We start from the raw sequence: 17889 nt of genomic DNA, 5'->3' as shown, positions 1-17889 counted from the left end.
CAAAAAACACTCCAGGACAGAATTCTTAGGAATTGAGATTACGTTATGAAGGGATTGACTCTGGAATCCTTGAGTAGGGTTGAGAAAGGGAAGGACTTTCAGTCTCACAGCCTTCACTGCTTGTATTTTTTGGCAGATTATCAAAAGGGAATATAGTGATAACTGGCATGGTATGGTTTTAACGTATCAGTTGGACCCAGGCTACTGCTTGGACAGGACTGATTCTTATAATTGCCAAGTTATAGTTTGCATTGAAATCCTCTACTGTGGCCCAGTAAATTGTAGATTTGGTTTATATATATGTATTATGAATGAAAGGATTTTAACATTTAATAAGAATTTAATACTTACAGAAAATGATTTGGATTTAAAATAGCTAATGAAAGGTTGAAAGAAGAGCAGTTTGTTTTTCAAGTAGGTAATGGTGATTTTGGCCTCTCAGTTAAAGTCATACTGAATAGTCTTTTGTTGTATGCAGACTTAGAGATTTCTAGCTCCCCACCTCCCTCCCTCCCTTCCTTCCTATTTGTACTAGAAAAAAAGAAAAAAAAAAAATGTATACACACACACACATATAGCAATGAAAATAAAAGAAACTTTTTAAAGGAAAAAAACCCCTTAACCTGCTTATCTTTTTTTTATTTTAATAAACTTCTACCTTTCCCATGATGAGTACTTTATTTTTTAAAAGTTATTTATTTTAATTTATTTATGTTTGGCTGCGTTGGGTCTTTATTGCTGCACGCAGGCTTTCTCTAGTGGCAGCAAGTGGGGGCTACTCTTTGTTGCAGTGCACAGGCTTCTCATCGCGGTGGCTTCTCTTGTTGTGGAGCACGGGCTCTAGGCACATGGGCTTCAGTAGTTGTGGCACATAGGCTCAGTAGTTGTGGCTCACGGGCTCTAGAGTGCAGGCTCAGTAGTTGTGGCACACAGGCTTAGTTGCTCTGTGGCATGTGGGATCTTCCTGGACCAGGGCTCGAACCCGTGTTCTCTGCGTTGGCAGGCAGATTCTTAACCACTGTGCCACCAGGGAAGTCCTGCTTATCTTAATTATTGTTTTTTTGAGTTCTGATAAATTTTCATAGCTTGCCATCATACACACATATTTTGACATAAATATAACAGAATATAATTTTTATTGTTATATTTTTAGACCAAAGGTGAAAATGGTAATTGTGAAAAATATGGGAAAGTTATACCGGCAAGTGCTGTTATATTTGGGATGGCAGTAGAATGTGCAGAGATAAGAAGACATCATAGGTGAGTGATTATTTAAATAGTAAATATTAAAAAATAGTAATTTTAAGGCATAGACTGTACTCCAGAGGTTATTTAGTGGACATTTATTCAGATGAGAATGTGTAGTTTTCTGACCTTTAAATTCATGATGTTTATTCCAGTCTTAATTTTCTTTTTGCTTTTTTTAAACTTCCTTCGAAAATAGAACTCTAGGATTAAAATCAGCTTTCAGTTTTCTAGTGGAAAATTAATTTTGATACAACTTAGTATCCTTTCGATGTGTGATAGATTCATGAGAAAAATACTAAGTTAAGACTGATTTTAGAGAAAGTGAAGTAAAAATTTCCAATGTGAAAATAATTTTATTTCTCCCATTTTTCTCTTCTTAATAACTATTGACATTATAATGTTTTCTGGTTGGGTGGGATGAAATTTTAGGATCTTTCTACCCTTGAGATTCTGAGATTTATCACATGTGATACAGGTGAAAAATTTTTTTAGTTATAGAAGTTTCTTGGTTACATGTTTTTCTTGAACATTAATGAATTTTTTTAGTTTGCTACAATATTGATCCATAGTTTTTTGGAACTTTTTAAGGAGGCCCTCCATCTGATAACTTGATAGTGTTAAATGTAACATAATTATATTTTAAGAAATACTGATGAGTATTTGAAGAAAATAAAAATCATCCCAAAGACTCACTAGTAGGCAACTACTATTCATCCTTGTTGTATGAATACACCACAGTGCATTCCTCCGTTTTGCTGGTGATGGACATTTAGGTTATATCCAGTTTTGGGAGTATTGGAAATAAATAGCACAGCTATAAACATTCTTGAACATTCTTTTGTTGGTGGTATGTATGAATTTCTGTTGGCTATGTTCCTAAAAGTGCAAATGTCAGACACTCTGAGGTTCCCATATTAAGAGTGAATCTAGAATAGTCATGTTCATCTTGAGCAGGAACTACAAAAGTCTTCCAGAGTGGTCTTGTTAATTTTCTATTCCTACCAATAGTGCATGAAAGTATTCTTACAACACTTATTTTCCCCATTCTGGTGGTTGTGTAGTATGGCTTTAACTTCATTTCCCTGGTGACTAAATTTTCATATGCTTATTGGTCATTTGGATATGTTCTTTTGTACAGTGTCTAAGTCTTTTGCCTATTTTTGTGTTTCTTTTATTGTGGGAATTTAAAAATATATTTTGGATATTTGCCCTTTGTTGAGTAATATATTACAAATCTCTTTTCCTACTTAGTGGCTTGCCTTTTTACTTTCTTCCTGGGTATCTTTTGATGAGCAGAGTTCTTAATTTTAAGGTACACTTACTTATCATTTGTTTTCCTTTATAGTTAGTGATTGTGTTTATAACTGTGTTTAAGAAACCTTTGTCTATGAAGCTTTATTGCATTTTTATATTTATTTTTGCTGGATTCAGTATTAGATGGTGTTACTTGATTCTTAAAAAAACAAAAAACCAAACCTGTCTTTCTCCTTTTCCTCTCTTATTCCCCCTCTTACCAGGGTGGGTATTAAGGACATTGCTGGGATCTGTTTGCCAACCAGTGTGAAATTTCAGAGTCCAGCGTATTCTTCTGTAGATGCTGAAGAAACAATTGAACCTTATACAACTGAAAAGATGAGTCGAGTTCCTGGAGGATATTTGGCTTTGACAGAGTGCTTTGAAATTATGACAGTAGATTTCAACAATCTTCAGGTAAAAATGAAAGTTCAATTACTGTTTTTTTTAATGTATATACATTTATTTATTTATTTAGTTTTATTTTTGGCTGTGTTGGGTTTTCGTTGCTGTGCGCGGGCTTTCTCTAGTTGTGGCGAGCGGGGGCTACTCTTCCTTGCGGTGTGAGGGCTTCTCATTGTGGTGGCTTCTCTTGTTGCAGAGCACGGGCTCCAGGTGCACGGGCTTCAGTAGTTGTGGCTCGCGGGCTCTAGAGCGCAGGCTCAGTAGTTGTGGTGCAGGGACTTAATTGCTCCGCAACATGTGGGATCTTCCCGGACCAGGGCTTGAACCTGTGTCCCCTGCATTGGCAGGCGGATTCTTAACCACTGCGCCACCAGGGAAGCCCCAGTTACTGTTTTTAAGCATTAAATTTCATGCATTATTTTAAATAGTTAATACATAGGACAGTCTTATTTTATGAGTTTGCGTGGGATTCCACTGACTATATGTAAAGAAAATGATTAAACGGTAACCAGAATTCCCTCCTGAAATTATTTACTTACTGTAAATACAGAGAAAAAGATCCCTAAGGCTTTTGGGAATGTACAGTGTGCCTGGTGCTTTCATGGGTATTCTTAGCTGGCTCTTAAAACAGTGTTGCAGTACAGTTATAATTATCCTGTGCTATACAGATGAAGGAACTATAGCTTACATTAATTCCCCCCAAATATGAATGTAGGGGCAGGAGTTATAACCTAGGTCTTCTGACTCTTCTCTGTGTCATCCTGCCATTTCAAATTAACAGTATTCCTTGAAATGAAACGTAATTCAGCTCTCTAGGTTGTATGTGACCAGCCATCTTGGCTTGCCAGGACTGAGGGGTTCCCCAGAGACAGTCTTGGGCAAACCAGGACAAGTTGCTGTCACCCTGGTGTGTCTGTGTGGGTGGTGGAGGGGTGCACTGTACAAAGAAGGAGCCCAAGGAAATTGAGAAAAGTTACATCGAGTCCTTTTCTGGAGATCTTCCTGTAAGGTTAAATGTTTAAGTACATGAAGCTTTTGAGATGAAACTTGCCTGCGTACAGAAGACTTTGTGAGGGCCATTTTAGCCTAAGATCTTTGTAATTTAATGAAAGCTTTCCCCTGTTAATTGTTACTAGGTTTTTTGTTGGTTTTTTGAGGTGGTGTGGAACTAAATTAACACTTTGGCATTGATTACTGTGGCCGAGCTTCACGAGCATTTCTTTTCTGATGTAACAGTCTTCCAATGGGGAACAGTACGATCATAGCTGCTGAGTACTCCAAAGCTATCCCTTTCTTATTTTAATTTTTATATGCCACACACACATGAAAACACCTTATTAAGACTTTAATTTTGAAAATAATATCCGCCTGTTTAACGTTTTCAAGTAATGCAGTAGAAAAGAAGAAGAAAAAGTATATTTTTTCCTTTTTAAAATCTAGACCCTTCTTTCTCCAGGTCACCAGTTGAAATACATCTTTTCAGACTTGCTTTTCTAATCTTCTACACACACACACACACACACACACACTTTTTTTTTTTTTTTTTTTTTGCGGTACGTGGGCCTCTCACTGTTGTTGCCTCTCCCGTTGCGGAGCACAGGCTCTGGACGTGCAGGCTCAGCGGCCATGGCTCACGGGCCCAGCCGCTCCGCGGCATGTGGGATCTTCCTGGACCAGGGCACGAACCCGTGTCCCCTGCATCGGCAGGCGGACTCTCAACCACTGTGCCACCAGGGAAGCCCCAAACACTTTTTTAAAACAAAATAATCTCTATTGCTTTGCCACTCGCTACCTTCATTCAACACTATGTCATGGACTTCTTTCTACATCAGTAATAGGTGTCTGCCTCATTGTCTGTAATAACTGTATGGTACTCACTACCATATACCATATATCAGAGCTTCCCATCCAGCATGCCTTAAATGATTGTAGGTGTGCCAAGATACCAATCCCCTAAGGGCGCTGGGCAGGACTGAGAACTTACAGAAATGGGAATTGATATGATATTGGGGCAAGTATATAATGAATGTCTAAAATCCTCTTATTCCTTTAACATTTTTTCAGGAATTAAAAAGTCTTGCAACTAAAAAACCTGATAAAATTGGTATCCCTGTTATTAAAGAAGGCATACTCGATGCTATTGTGGTTTGGTTTGTACTCCAGCTTGATGATGAACACAGTTTATCCACAAGTCCTAGTGAGGAAACATGCTGGGAACAGGCTGTCTACCCTGTACATGACCTTGCAGGTATATCTTGTCTAATTTTTGTTGTTGTTGTTTTTTAAAACTTTTTGTTTTAACCCTCTAAGCATTTGAGTCAGTGTCAGAAAATTCACTATGAATATGAAGTTTCTAGTCAAGGGAGATTGGTTAAATCTTTCAGAATTTTCTTTTTCTTTTTTAAAAGTAGTTTTAAATAATTAATATATGTGGTTAAGAAGAGAGACTAAAATTGACATGTACACACTGCCATATTTAAAATAGATAACCAACAAGGACCTACTGTATAGCACAGGGAACTCTGCTCAATACTCTGTAATAGCCTAAATGGGAAAAGAATTTGAAAAAGAGCTAGATACATGTATATGCATAAATGAATCTCTCTGCTGTAAACCTGAAACTAATACAGCTTTGTTAATCAACTATATTCCAATATTTAAAAAAAAAGACTAAAACACAACTCTGCTGCATACCACTCAAAAATATCTATCATTAAATCATTTCTTCAGCTCTGATTACTCTAGTTATCAGTAAATAAGAGAAATGCTAGTCCATTTTTTATGGAACACAGTGGAAAAATACTGCTTTTAGTGCAGGAGTTCTTACCACTTACAGAATCTGATAGCATCTGTGGAGCCCCAGGTCCTAGAAATATGCACACTCATAGAATTACAGAATTTTGCAGTTTAGAGTTCATGAATCCATGGACTTACTTAGGGATGTCCTATATTAAAGATATTTTTTGTATAGAAATTTTTTATTAGCAATTTTATGGGTTTCAATATAGTTTACAGCAGTTGTATTACATAGAAAAATTCTACCTTTTTAAAACTGGAAGGTAATAAATATTTACTTCTGTGTAGTCTCTATTTACTTCTATGTAGTCTCTTAATCAAGGATCTAATTTGGCAAGGTCATTAAGTCATGGAATCAATATAGTATTGTGGCCAGTATGGGTTTTGGAGTCAGTCAGGTAGATTTCTTTTTTTTTTTAACATCTTTATTGGGGTATAATTGCTTTACAATGGTGTGTTAGTCTCTGCTTTATAACAAAGTGAATCAGTTATACATATACATATGTTCCCATATCTCTTCCCTCTTGCGTCTCCCTCCCTCCCACCCTCCCTATCCCACCCCTCCAGGCGGTCACAAAGCACCGAGCCGATATCCCTGTGCTATGCGGCTGCTTCCCACTAGCTATCTACCTTACATTTGTTAGTGTATATATGTCCATGACTCTCTCTCGCCCTGTCACAGCTCACCCTTCCCCCTCCCCATATCCTCAAATCCGTTCTCCAGTAGGTCTGTGTCTTTATTCCTGTCTTACCCCTAGGTTTTTCATGACATTTTTTTTTTCTTAAATTCCATATATATGTGTTAGCATACGGTATTTGTCTTTTTCTTTCAGTCAGGTAGATTTGAAATTGGGTCTTGGCTACTTACTGACTTCCTGGCAGGCCTTGCTGGTTATTTCTTAGAGCTTTTGTTATGTGATGTATAAAAATGGGAATGATGCTGGGAATTCTTTGTCGGTCCAGTGGTTAGGACTCTGTGCTTTCACTGCCTAGGGCCTGGGTTCAGTCCCTGGTTGGGGAACTAAGATTTTGCAAGCTGTGCAGCGTGGCCAAAAAAAAAAAAAAGAGAAGATGCTGCCTATGTTGCAGGATTGTTGTAGGAATTATTAGACATACTAGGTATAAAATGCCTACCATAGTGACTTGCACTCAATAAAGAGCACTTACTTTAAAATTTTGTTTATTCTAACTCTCTTTCAGTAACTTAGATGGTATTTTTTTAAAAAGTCCTTCTTTGGGAAAGGATATTTTAAATGTGTAAACACAAGAATAGCAACTTGTATTTCCAACTGGCTCTATGGCTAATGAGAAGGAATTGCAATTATACATTTACACTTTAACGTTTTACCACGTGTGAAAGCTCATGGATAAGAGCATGATACAGTCTTTATTGTAGGACTTAGTCCTTCCTTATATTTTCAAATTCCTAAACATGCAAGAATATCTAAGTACTTACAGTTAAGAGATATTACTGACAAGGTGCTACTGAATGCTGCCTTGTTCTTTGGGAAGTTTCTCTTAGAGAAAAGAATGTCCCTTTAATCTAAAGTGACGTTTGGTGCTGATCCCTGAGTTCCATCCATCTTTGTTATTGTTGGCTTCATTACCAAAGATTGAGAGTCCCCTGAAGTCCTTCCCCCACCCTCCAATTTGGGGACATTGATGGTACCTAGTGATTACAGTAAAAGCACTATGATACTGATAGTTAAGGTCCAATAATGATCTCTTGAATCTATTATGCTGTAAGTCAATTGGATCTTCTAACCTCAGTTTTTCCCTATGTAAAGCTGGAGGGATTTTCCTAGTTTTGTTTTTTTGGGTTTTTTTTGAAATGAATAGATTAATTCACTTAATTCTTTTAAATCAATAGATGCAATCCTTCCTGTCATGGTTTAAAAAATGACAGGAGGACAGAGGTGTTTGTGTGATCCTCAGACTTATAAACACTCGTGTTCATCAACTACAACATTTTTTCTTTCTTCCTGTTTTATGAAGACTACTGGATAAAGCCTGGGGACCAGGTGATGATGGAAGTGTCTTGTCAAGATTGTTACCTAAGAATCCAGAGTATCAGTGTCTTCAATTCGGAGCATGAAATGGATGTTGGGAAAAGTTTTACCAAGAATAAAGACTTGCTGCCTTTAGGAAATGAGGCTGAGCTCTGTAGTGCCCTGGCCAATCTTCAGACCAGTAAACCAGATGCTGTGGAGCAGACTTGTGTTTTGGAATCCACAGAAATTGCTTTGCTTAATAACATCCCATACCATGAAGGCTTTAAAATGGCAATGAAGAAAGTGTTGTCTTCACTGACTCTGGAGAAACGGGGTCAGGCCATGGATACCCAGTGTCAGAGTAATGAGATGAGCTGTGAAAGTGGACAGAATAATTCTGAACAGAGCGTCCCTGAACCTTTGTATGTGTTAGATGTGTCTGAGGGCTTCTCTATTCTGCCTATAATTGCTGGCACACTCGGGCAGGTTAAACCTTACAGTTCTGTGGAGAAAGACCAGCATCGTATGACTCTGGACCTCATATCTGAAGCCAATCACTTTCCTAAAGAAACACTTGAGTTTTGGTTGAGACATGTGGAAGATGAATCCGCTGTGTTGCAAAGGCCAAAATCAGACAAGTTGTGGAGTATAATTATACTGGATGTCATTGAGCCATCTGGGCTCCTTCAGCAGGAAATAATGGAAAAAGCGGCAATATCCAGGTAAAACACAAAATACAACCTTTGGTTTATTTGAGCTTAGACTTCACGTAAGTCCTTTTAGTTCTTTAATGGTGTCACTGCATAAATGAGTCGTGATCATCGTGTGTTCCTCAAGCATTGCTTTTCAGGACCTGTGACTTCTTGTCTTTCTCTTTCTGTGCATGTCATTACTGAATTTTTTTTTTTCTTTAAAGGATCCTCTGCCCTGCAGGTGTGAAGAGATCCTGCGTTGGGATTGGACTGCCTATGTATAATATAGGGAATTAATTAGAGCTCTGTAAGAACAAATAAGACATTCAAGGATAAATAAGGAAAAATCAAATTTCATCTTTATAAGAAAAACTGATGAGAAACATATAGTATCCATCTGATGGTGTATAGGGAGAGCAGAGTGCTGCTTGGGAACAAGTCCTAGTCCTTTTAGGTCCTAAAATCTCTATAGTACAGTTCTGTCCCTAAGGAATTTGTCCTTCAGTTTAGGTTACTGGCAACAAACTTGACCCTGGTATTTAAAATTGAAAGCAAATCTGGCTAAGCTTCCAGGTTCTTCAGTTGTGCTGCTCATATCTGAAAAGATGGCAATATTGAACATTTGGGGGCCCAAGTTTAAGTAGAATGAATTTATAGGTTTTAAATTTTGTGGTATATGAACAGGGCTGCTTTTGTAGTACAGGAGCAGTGGTGGAAATGCAGACCAAACTGCAATAGCAAAAGGCAAATTGTTCAGGAAAAAAAATTTGCTTATATAGTTAATTATATTTTAGGTTTTATATGCATTTTCTTTTGTTAACCACACTTATCTTTTCTTATGAGGTAACTAGTAAAAATCACTGCCATTTTCTAGTCTTTAAAACAAATCTTGTACATATCACAAATTATGGGGATATAGAGGTCTGACATATATAAATAGAAACATACACTCTTAAAATTTTAAACAGATGTACTTTAGGTAGAGTATAGAACAAGGAGCTGGAAGGGTGTGTTTGAATCTAGTCTCAGATTTGTCTGTGAATTCCTGAAGTAGTAAAAATTTTTTTAAGTCATTTAATATCTCTCGTCCTCAGTTTCCCTCATCTATAAAATGAGGGATACTGGATTAGATGCCTTTGAAGGCATTTCAGCCCTACGAATTTCTGACACAGATGAGGTTTGACTTATTTGGTAGAATCACCTTGGAAAGGTGTACAATTTACCTAATGGTTTATTTTTAGTTTTGATTTAATTCTTTTTCTAATTTTTTTTATTGTGGTAAAATGCACATAAAATTTTTCGTCTTAACCGACTTGAAGTGGATAGTTCAGTGGTATTAAATATTTTTGTAGTGTGGGGCAGTCGTTTCCCCAGCCATCCTCGGAACTCTTTTCATCTTGTAAAACTGAAACTTTATACCCATTAAACAATAACTCTTCATCCCACCCCCACCCCCCCACCCCACCCCAGGCCCGGGCAACCACCATTCTACTCTCTGCTTCTATGAGTTTGACTCCTGTACCTCATATGACTGGAATCATGCAGTATTTGTTGGTTTTGTGTGTGTGTGTATGTGTGTGAGACTCTTACTTCACTTAGCATAATGTCCTTCAGGTTCATCCATGTTGTAGTATATGTCTGAATTTCCTTCCTTTTTCAGGTGGAATAATCTTCCATTGTATGTGTATGTCACATTTTGCTTATCCATCCATTGATGGACTGATTGGTTATGTTAGTGGGAAACAACTTATGTAAAGCTGCCTACAGTTCCCCTTCAGTGTTTCTCAGCAGAGGGAGGGGTCCTGTTGGCAGTTTGGGTGGGACGGTCTTTTAGGGGGTGGGGTGGGGTCAGTTCTTAGGTAGGACTATCCTCTATGTGTTGCAGGATGTTTGGCACCTCTGGGAGCTAAATGCTAGTAGCACCCGTGATCACTGTTTCAGCCAGTGTTCTCCCAGTCCCGCAGAACAGCTCCTGAGCAACAGTGGAGAGCCAGTGCTCTGCCCTTCAGCCGAAGCTCCTGCACAGGCCCCTTACCAGGTGCTCCTGGAGGTGTCAGCTTCCCTTGCTTCTGGGGCCAGAGGTGTGCAGCGACTCCCACCCAAGCCTTTTATTATTATCTTTAGCCGCTGACAGTGGGGAGGCCTCATGACTGGTCAAAGAGGATGCACTTAGGGGTTGGGAGGATAGATTGTATTTAGGATAAGGATAAAGGGCATCTGTCTCACTGGATACCAACCCTCCCAAAAAAACGCAAGGAAAAAAAATAAGCCACTACACAAACTTAAGTATTCCGTTACCTTTGCTAACATTGTTTTAAAATGTTCATTATTAACTTTTATTCAGTCATACTAGATTAAAATACAGGAGAAAGTTTAAAAGCCTGGTGAGCTTTTTTTTTTTTTTTAATTTAAACCCATTTTAAAACACTGTGTTGGATCACAAGGCAACAGCAAAGAGTTTCTTCAGAATTTTTGCCATTTATGGTTAGAGTTTTGAGTTGGAACATATATATATATATATTTTTATTTCTGAAGGCACAGATGGTTCAGAGATATTACTTGGCTTTGCAGAGGATTCCGTTGAGTCTGGCAGCTGCAGTGGTGTAAGTGACAACAAACCACTCAGTGTCAGTAAAGCTAAGTGGAGTTGCAAGACGATTACTGTTTTATGACTAAGAAGCATTCTTGTTAGTAACGGTAACATTGAGTTAAGAAGGATTTGAGTTAAGATTTTAGATTAAAATAGTGTGAACACGGCCTTTTAAAATAATTTGCATACTTGCTTTTGTGTAGTATTTATCTCTGCATGGTTGTTAGTACTTGATTCACCTTTTCTGACTTTACAGGGTTCAGCAGATGGTTTTTTTTGTTTGTTTGTTTGTTTGCGGTACGCGGGACTCTCACTGCTGCGGCCTCTCCCGTTGCGGAGCACAGGCTCCGGACGCGCAGGCTCAGCGGCCATGGCTCACGGGCCCAGCCGCTCCGCGGCACGTGGCATCTTCCCGGACCGGGACACGAACCGGTGTCCCCTGCATCGGCAGGCGGACTCTCAACCACTGCGCCACCAGGGAAGCCCCAGCAGATGTATTTTTGACATCTTGTTTAGCCTGATTTCTGGTTACCCCCTAAATGACCTAATGGTATTGCCCTCCCTCCCTCCCTTTATGGCTAGAAGTTTGGCTTTTATTAACCTATGTGCTTTTCATTTGCTGATTTAAGAGAACGCTACCTTTTTGTGGCTATTTGGGGGTGGAGGGAATTAGTCAAGCAACGTAAAGCTCTGTGGCTAGTCTCTCATTTGAGACTTTGTGATCTTAAGAAAAATTAGATGTTTTTATTTAAATGGATCACAATTAGCAGATAACTTCAGTTGTTTAGAAAATTTAATAACATGGGTTGTCAGGATTAAACTTCATCCATTTGAGGAAAATGGGTAAGTTTCTCCACTTATTTAGGAAGATGTTAAAATTTTTCTGTTTTGGTAAAGGTATAGATTGGAAGTTTGATAACAGCTGTGTGGTTTTTGTTGAGGTATGTAATTTTACTAATTGTGGAGATTCAGTTTCTACCAGACTTCACCTAAAATGCTAAAAAGTTGGTAGGAAAGGAATAACAAAAATGAATAAAGCATTGGAGTCAGAGTGGAGTCCACTTCTGGGCTAACCTATATATATATATATATATATATATGGACTTACTACAACTTAAATGATCATGTACTTATATTTAGTGAGGAGAGATTATCCTGCTTTCGGATCATGACTTGTCTAAGTCAGACTGAGGCCATTACACTCAAGGAATCGTCTCTAACTTTCTTTGCTGATTCTGTGCTCATGAAATGACCTGGTTATGATTTGGCTCCCTATTACCTAGTCTTTAGGAAGAGCAGCCTGTGTACTTATTGTAAACGTTTCTGTCAGCTTTTTATTTTGAAAGATTGCAAACTTAAAGAAAAAATGCAAGAAAAGTAACAGTGAACAGGAGGCTACTGTTTTATTTGTTGAAGCATTTGACAGTTGTTGGCTTCATAACCTCCCCCCTTACTTTAACATTTAGCGTGTATCTCCTGAGAACAAAGGCTTTCCTCTGCATATCACAATACTATCACACTCAGGAAACTTAACATTGATAAAATACTATTATTTAGTAGGTAGTCTGTATGAAAATTTTCTCAGCTATCCCAGTAATATTCTTTATTGCTTTTTTTTTCTCCCCAGTCTAGGTTCTAATCAAGGGACATGTATTACATTTCGTTACCATGTCCTGTTGTTATAATTCAGTGGTTGTTCTGGTTTTAGACATTTTTAAATGGTTGAGATAATCAGTTTACTAAAAGCAGAATGAAGAATTTGAAACTAACTTAAGAGCAGAAGGGCCAAAGTGGTTTTGAGGAATGGGGTGTTTTTATAGTTTGTCAAGATTTCAGTGATCTATTCAGGGAAACCGCATGGCGTACAATTTTAGAAACTTGCAGGAACTATTTTTTTAGATACGCATTGGTCAAACATTTAGTCCTGTATTTTTATAAATAGATCCTTACTGACTAGAAATATTTAAGACTGAAAGCTTACTATGAAAGATACATACGATAGATAATACAAAGTCCAGCTGTCTGTAGTAGCCTATCCTAGAAGTTCAAGTGGAAACTTACTTGGAATGTTCAGTAAAAATGAGGGATTTAACGTTTGATTGTAAATGTGGCGAACGATGAAAGTGCCTTACAGTATCCTCCACGTCCGTTTCCTTTGGTGGCAGTAGGTGACCCACCCACCGCTCTCGTGCCTCCCACACAGCTCAGGTGTGTGGAAACAGCCCTGTGCATGTGGGCGTGGGAGCTGCCTTAGCTTAAGAGCCTTACATCTCACATAGGAACTTCTCCCCGGGGCATAGCTTCCAAGTCCCAGCAATAGGAACAGGTGGTTACAAGTCATCCCACACTCAGGGAAGCCCAGAGGTGGTGTGGCTTCCCATCAGGCATTTATAGTTTACAGTTCTCTCAATCCAGATGCATCTACCTATTAAGAGGCATTTAAAAATTTTTTAAATCATAAGCAGTGTTGCTGATAACACAGCTGACATTCCACCTTTTTGGGATTTCCAGGGAAACAGAAGGTGAATCCAGGATCAACTGTAGGAGGAGAAAGGGTTTTGTTAGCCCTTTATTCATACTTTTAATAGAGTGTTTGGATTTTTAATCACTATTTTTTTTACCCTTTCAGAGTGTTTAACTTTTTATTTTGAAAAAATTTCAAGCTTACAGAGAAGTTAGAGAATAGTACAAAGAACCAAACATGTACCTTACACCCAGATTCACAAATTGCTACTGTTTTGCCACATGTGCTTTAGTATTCTCTCTGAACACTTTAGAGTAAGTTCCAGATATTGTATTCTTTTACCCCTAAACACCTTGGTGTGTATTTTGTAAGAAAAAGGACACTCATTTATATATTCATCACACACTTAACAAAATTAGGACATCTACATGGACACAGTACTGATATCTAAGGGAAAAATCTTACTCAGATTTCACCATTTGTTGGAGTAATATCCTTTATAGCCTTTTTGTTCCTGGTCCAGAATTCAATCTAGGATCGCACATTGCATTTAGTTTCTTTAGTCTCCTTTATTCTGGAACAGTTCCTCAGTCTTTTTTTTTTTTTTTAAATTTTATTTTTTTATACAGCAGGTTCTTATTAGTTATCTATTTTACACATATTAGTGTTTATACGTCAATCCCAATCTCCCAATTCATCCCCCCCACCCACTTTCCCCCCTTGGTGTCCATATGTTTGTTCTCTACATCTGTGTCTCTGTTTTTCCCTTGCAAACCGGTTCATCTGTGCCATTTTTCTAGATTCCACATATATGCACTAATATACGGTATTTGTTTTTCTCATTCTGACTTGCTTCACTCTGTATGACAGCTCTAGGTCCATCCATGTCTCTACAAATGACCCAATTTCGTTCCTTTTTATAGCTGAGTAATATTCCATTGTACGTATGCACCACATCTTCTTTATCCATTCGTTTCGTTTGTCGATGGGCATTTAGGTTGTTTCCATGACCTGGCTGTTGTAAATAGTGCTGCAGTGAACATTGGGGTGCATGTGTCTTTTTGAATTAATGGTTTTCTCTGGGTATATGCCCAGAGTTCCTCAGTCTTTCATGAGATTTGCAGTTTTGAAAAGTGCAGGCCTTTTATTTTGTGGAATGCTTCTCATGTTTCTTACTAGAGTCAGATTACCCATTTTACAGAGGAATACCACAGAAGTTTTGTCACAAAGGCAAATGGTGTTGCTTTATCCCATATTGTTGTTGTGAATTTAGATCAGTTAGTTTAAGTTGTATCCATTAGGTTTTTCCACCCTAAGTTGCTATTTTCCCTTTGTAATAAGTAAGTCATTTATGGGGGTGATACTTTGAGACTATGTAAATATCCTTTTCCTAATCAAACTTTCACCCACTAGTTTTTTGGTTTTTTTTTTTTTTGGCTGCACTGCGTGGCATGCGGGATCTTAATTCCCCAATCAGGGATCGAACCTGTGCCCTCTGCAGTGGAAGTGCAGAGTCCTAACCACTGGACCACCGGGGAATTCCCTCACCCACTAGTATTTTTTTTAATTTATTCATTTATTAAATTTATTCATTTAATTCATTTCATTTATTCATTTATTTATTTATTTGGTTGCACTGGGTCTCGGTTTTAGCAGGCGGGCTCCTTAGTTGCAGCTCGCCAGCTCCTTAGTTGTAGCACGTGGGCTCATTAGTTGTGGCAGGCAGGCTCCTTAGTTGTGGCTCCGAGGCTCCTTAGTTGTGGCATGCGAACTCTTAGTTGTGGCACGCATGTGGGATCTAGTTCCCTGATCAGGGATCGAACCCTGGCCCCCTGCATTGGGAGCGTGGAGTCCTATCCACTGTGCCATCAGTGCCCTTACCCACTAATTTTAATAGCCATTGATGATTCTTCCTTAATGTAAAAACTTGTATCCATCCAGCTGACCCGTTACTTTTCAAGCGGTCTGCCATTCTGAGCTACCAGCCAGCTACCAGTCTAAAGTGTGTTAGATTATATACAATCTGTAGTGCCCCAATTAGTCATGATTTAGTTATTGATACTTATAGAACGTGGAGAATCAGGATGCTTTTTAAAGCACTTTTCCTTCCTCCAGGTGTTTGCTACAGTCTGGAGGTAAGATCTTTCCCCAGTACATGCTGATGTTTGGGTTGCTCGTGGAATCGCAGACACTGGTGGAGGAGAACGCTGTGCAGGGAACAGAACGAACTCTTGGATTTAATATCGCACCTTTTATTAACCAGTTTCGGGTAAGTGTTTTGAAGAGAAGTTCAACCACTTGGCTGTCGCCCACAGTCTGCCTTATCTCTCTCTGTAGTTTTATAGTCACTATGTTTAGCTGGATTGGGATGGTAATCAGTTTTCTATAGCAAAGGAACTTACTACTGGTAAAAATCAACCTAGGGGTTAGTATAGCTGAGGAATTCTGTTGTTCCTACTGACAAAAGTCTATAGATTTTGCTCGGAACCACTGTTGTAAATGGAAAATAGGGTACTGGGTTTAGTCTTATGAAAAAGTGTGCTCCTTGTCTATAAAAGCAGCCGCCAGAAGGAGACACCTGTTCTAAACATGAACCCTTAATCACAGTGAGACTTCCGGCTGGCAGGTGACAGGTGCGAGCAGTTAACGTCTGGGCAGTCAGGCTGCAGGGAGCCGGAATGGAGGAGCCTAGGAAAGGGGTTAGTTGCTCTTTGGGAAACAAGGATTTAGTGCTGGCAGAGCTACTAGCAGCAAAATAAAATTTGTGAGTTATAACTGTGGGAGTGGATGGAATGTCTAGGGGAAGAGGTGTGGGGTTGGAAATAGGTGGGATCTGCTGTGTAAGCCAAAGCGACATTTTGGGAAGTGGGATGTTGAGTACCGAATTAAATGAGTGATATCTAAACTTTTTATCAAAAGGCAATAGCTGGTAAGCTCTTGAATATGCATTGTTAGATCTTCCATGAACAATACTTGCTAAACAAATATAAATTTGTTGAGTAAATGATTTTTTCAGAGCAGACTAAGGTTTTAGTTTATTTACTTAGTTTTTCTGGAGAGTTTAATAAACAAAATACACTTAGCAGAAGACAGAGAAGTTTAAATTATTTCTTTGTGTGGTCCCAAAATACTACCATCTCCTATCTTTCTAGCTTATTCTCTCCCGATCCTGACATCAGCAATTCTTCGATTCCATCAGAATCTATGATATTTTAATCCTGCCATCTTTTCACCCTGCCTCCCATCTCATATCCTCCTTTCCTTCACAGCTTATGTTTCATGGTTGATATATTTTTCACATATCATGGAGCTAACATTCAAATTGACTATAAAGAGACAAGAGATGGACACTAAACAAAGGAGTAGAAAGATTAGTATGATAGATGGTGAGAAGTGAGAAGGCTAGAGGAGAATGGGAGTTGGAGGGATGGGATATTCTATTTTATTTAGGTAATGCCTAAGGAAAGGACTCAAGGATAAGTGATACTTAAGCAGAGACCAGAGAGAAATAAGGAAGCAAACCATATACAAGTCAAAGGATCAACGAGTGCAAAGACCTGAGGCAAGAGCATGATTGGAGTATTCCGAAACAGCAGGAAACCACGAGGGAGAGTCGGATGAAGGATGCAGTGAGAAAAGTATTAGGAGCCAGATCCTGTAGAGCCTCCTGTAGAGGTCGTGGTGAAGGTTTTGGCTTTTACTCTGAAAGGGGTGGAAAACAACTGGAGGGCATCACCAGAGGAGTGATAAGGTGTGACCTGTTTTGAAAGGCTTGCTATGGCTGCTGTATTGGGAGTAGACCACCATGGAGAGCCGGCAGAGGCATAAGGTTACTGCAGTAATCCAGGAGAGAGGTGGTAGTGACTTAGACTAGAATGGTAGCAATGGATGTGGTGCAAAGGGGTCAGATGGTTGATGTATTTTGAAGGTAGGTTTTGTGATAGATGGGACATGGGGTATGAGAAAGCGCCTGGAAGGATAGTTGCCATTTACTGATATGGGGAAAATAACAGGAGGATCAGGTTGTGCTTAACGTTTTTATGGGGTCATTAAGCAGTTGGATAAGAATTCAGAGAAATAGCCTGGAGATGTAAATTTGGCAGTCAGATTTGGTAGATGATATTTAAAGCCAGAATAATGGGATGCAGTCACCTTGGGGATGTGTAGAAAGAGAAGACGGCTGAGAACTAAATTCTAGAGAACTCACAAAGTTATGAGCTCTACATTGGAAATCTAAGAAAGAATTAGCAAAGATGACAGGAGTGTCCAGTAGGCTAGGTTAAGAAACAAGTGAGGACAGATTATGAGGGATGGGTACAGCTGTGTGGGGATTAGAGTGCAGGTGATGAGAGGTGACACAGGAATCTAGGGCTGTTCTTCTGGTGACTGATACAAATAGGGATACAGGGC

The 17889-nt window shown here is 38.8% G+C and overlaps 1 protein-coding gene and 1 non-coding gene across 3 annotated transcripts in view; one reads left to right on the top strand and one right to left on the bottom strand.

Moving 5' to 3' along the window:
• PRMT9 (protein arginine methyltransferase 9) overlaps nt 1–17889 on the top strand; it is a 30004-nt gene that overhangs the window by 8561 nt on the left and 3554 nt on the right. The window contains exons 6-10 of one of the 2 annotated variants that reach the window (XR_007476924.1): nt 1154–1260; nt 2766–2958; nt 5011–5194; nt 7738–8455; nt 15595–15767. Coding sequence is in view for 1 of the 2 variants with exons in the window: in XM_004263619.4 (XP_004263667.1) it covers nt 1154–1260; nt 2766–2958; nt 5011–5194; nt 7738–8455; nt 15595–15748 (1356 nt within the window). In the remaining variant the exon portion in view is untranslated. The remainder of the gene's footprint in view (nt 1–1153; nt 1261–2765; nt 2959–5010; nt 5195–7737; nt 8456–15594; nt 15768–17889) is intronic. The other variant, XM_004263619.4, reaches the window with a different exon arrangement.
• On the bottom strand, nt 14945–15017 carry TRNAG-UCC (transfer RNA glycine (anticodon UCC)). Its single transcript has one exon. It is a non-coding gene; the product is annotated as a tRNA-Gly (tRNA).

This window comes from Orcinus orca, chromosome 4 (genome assembly GCF_937001465.1).
Source record: "Orcinus orca chromosome 4, mOrcOrc1.1, whole genome shotgun sequence".
Taxonomy (NCBI): domain Eukaryota; kingdom Metazoa; phylum Chordata; class Mammalia; order Artiodactyla; family Delphinidae; genus Orcinus; species Orcinus orca.
This window is presented reverse-complemented; position numbering and strand designations above follow the sequence as displayed.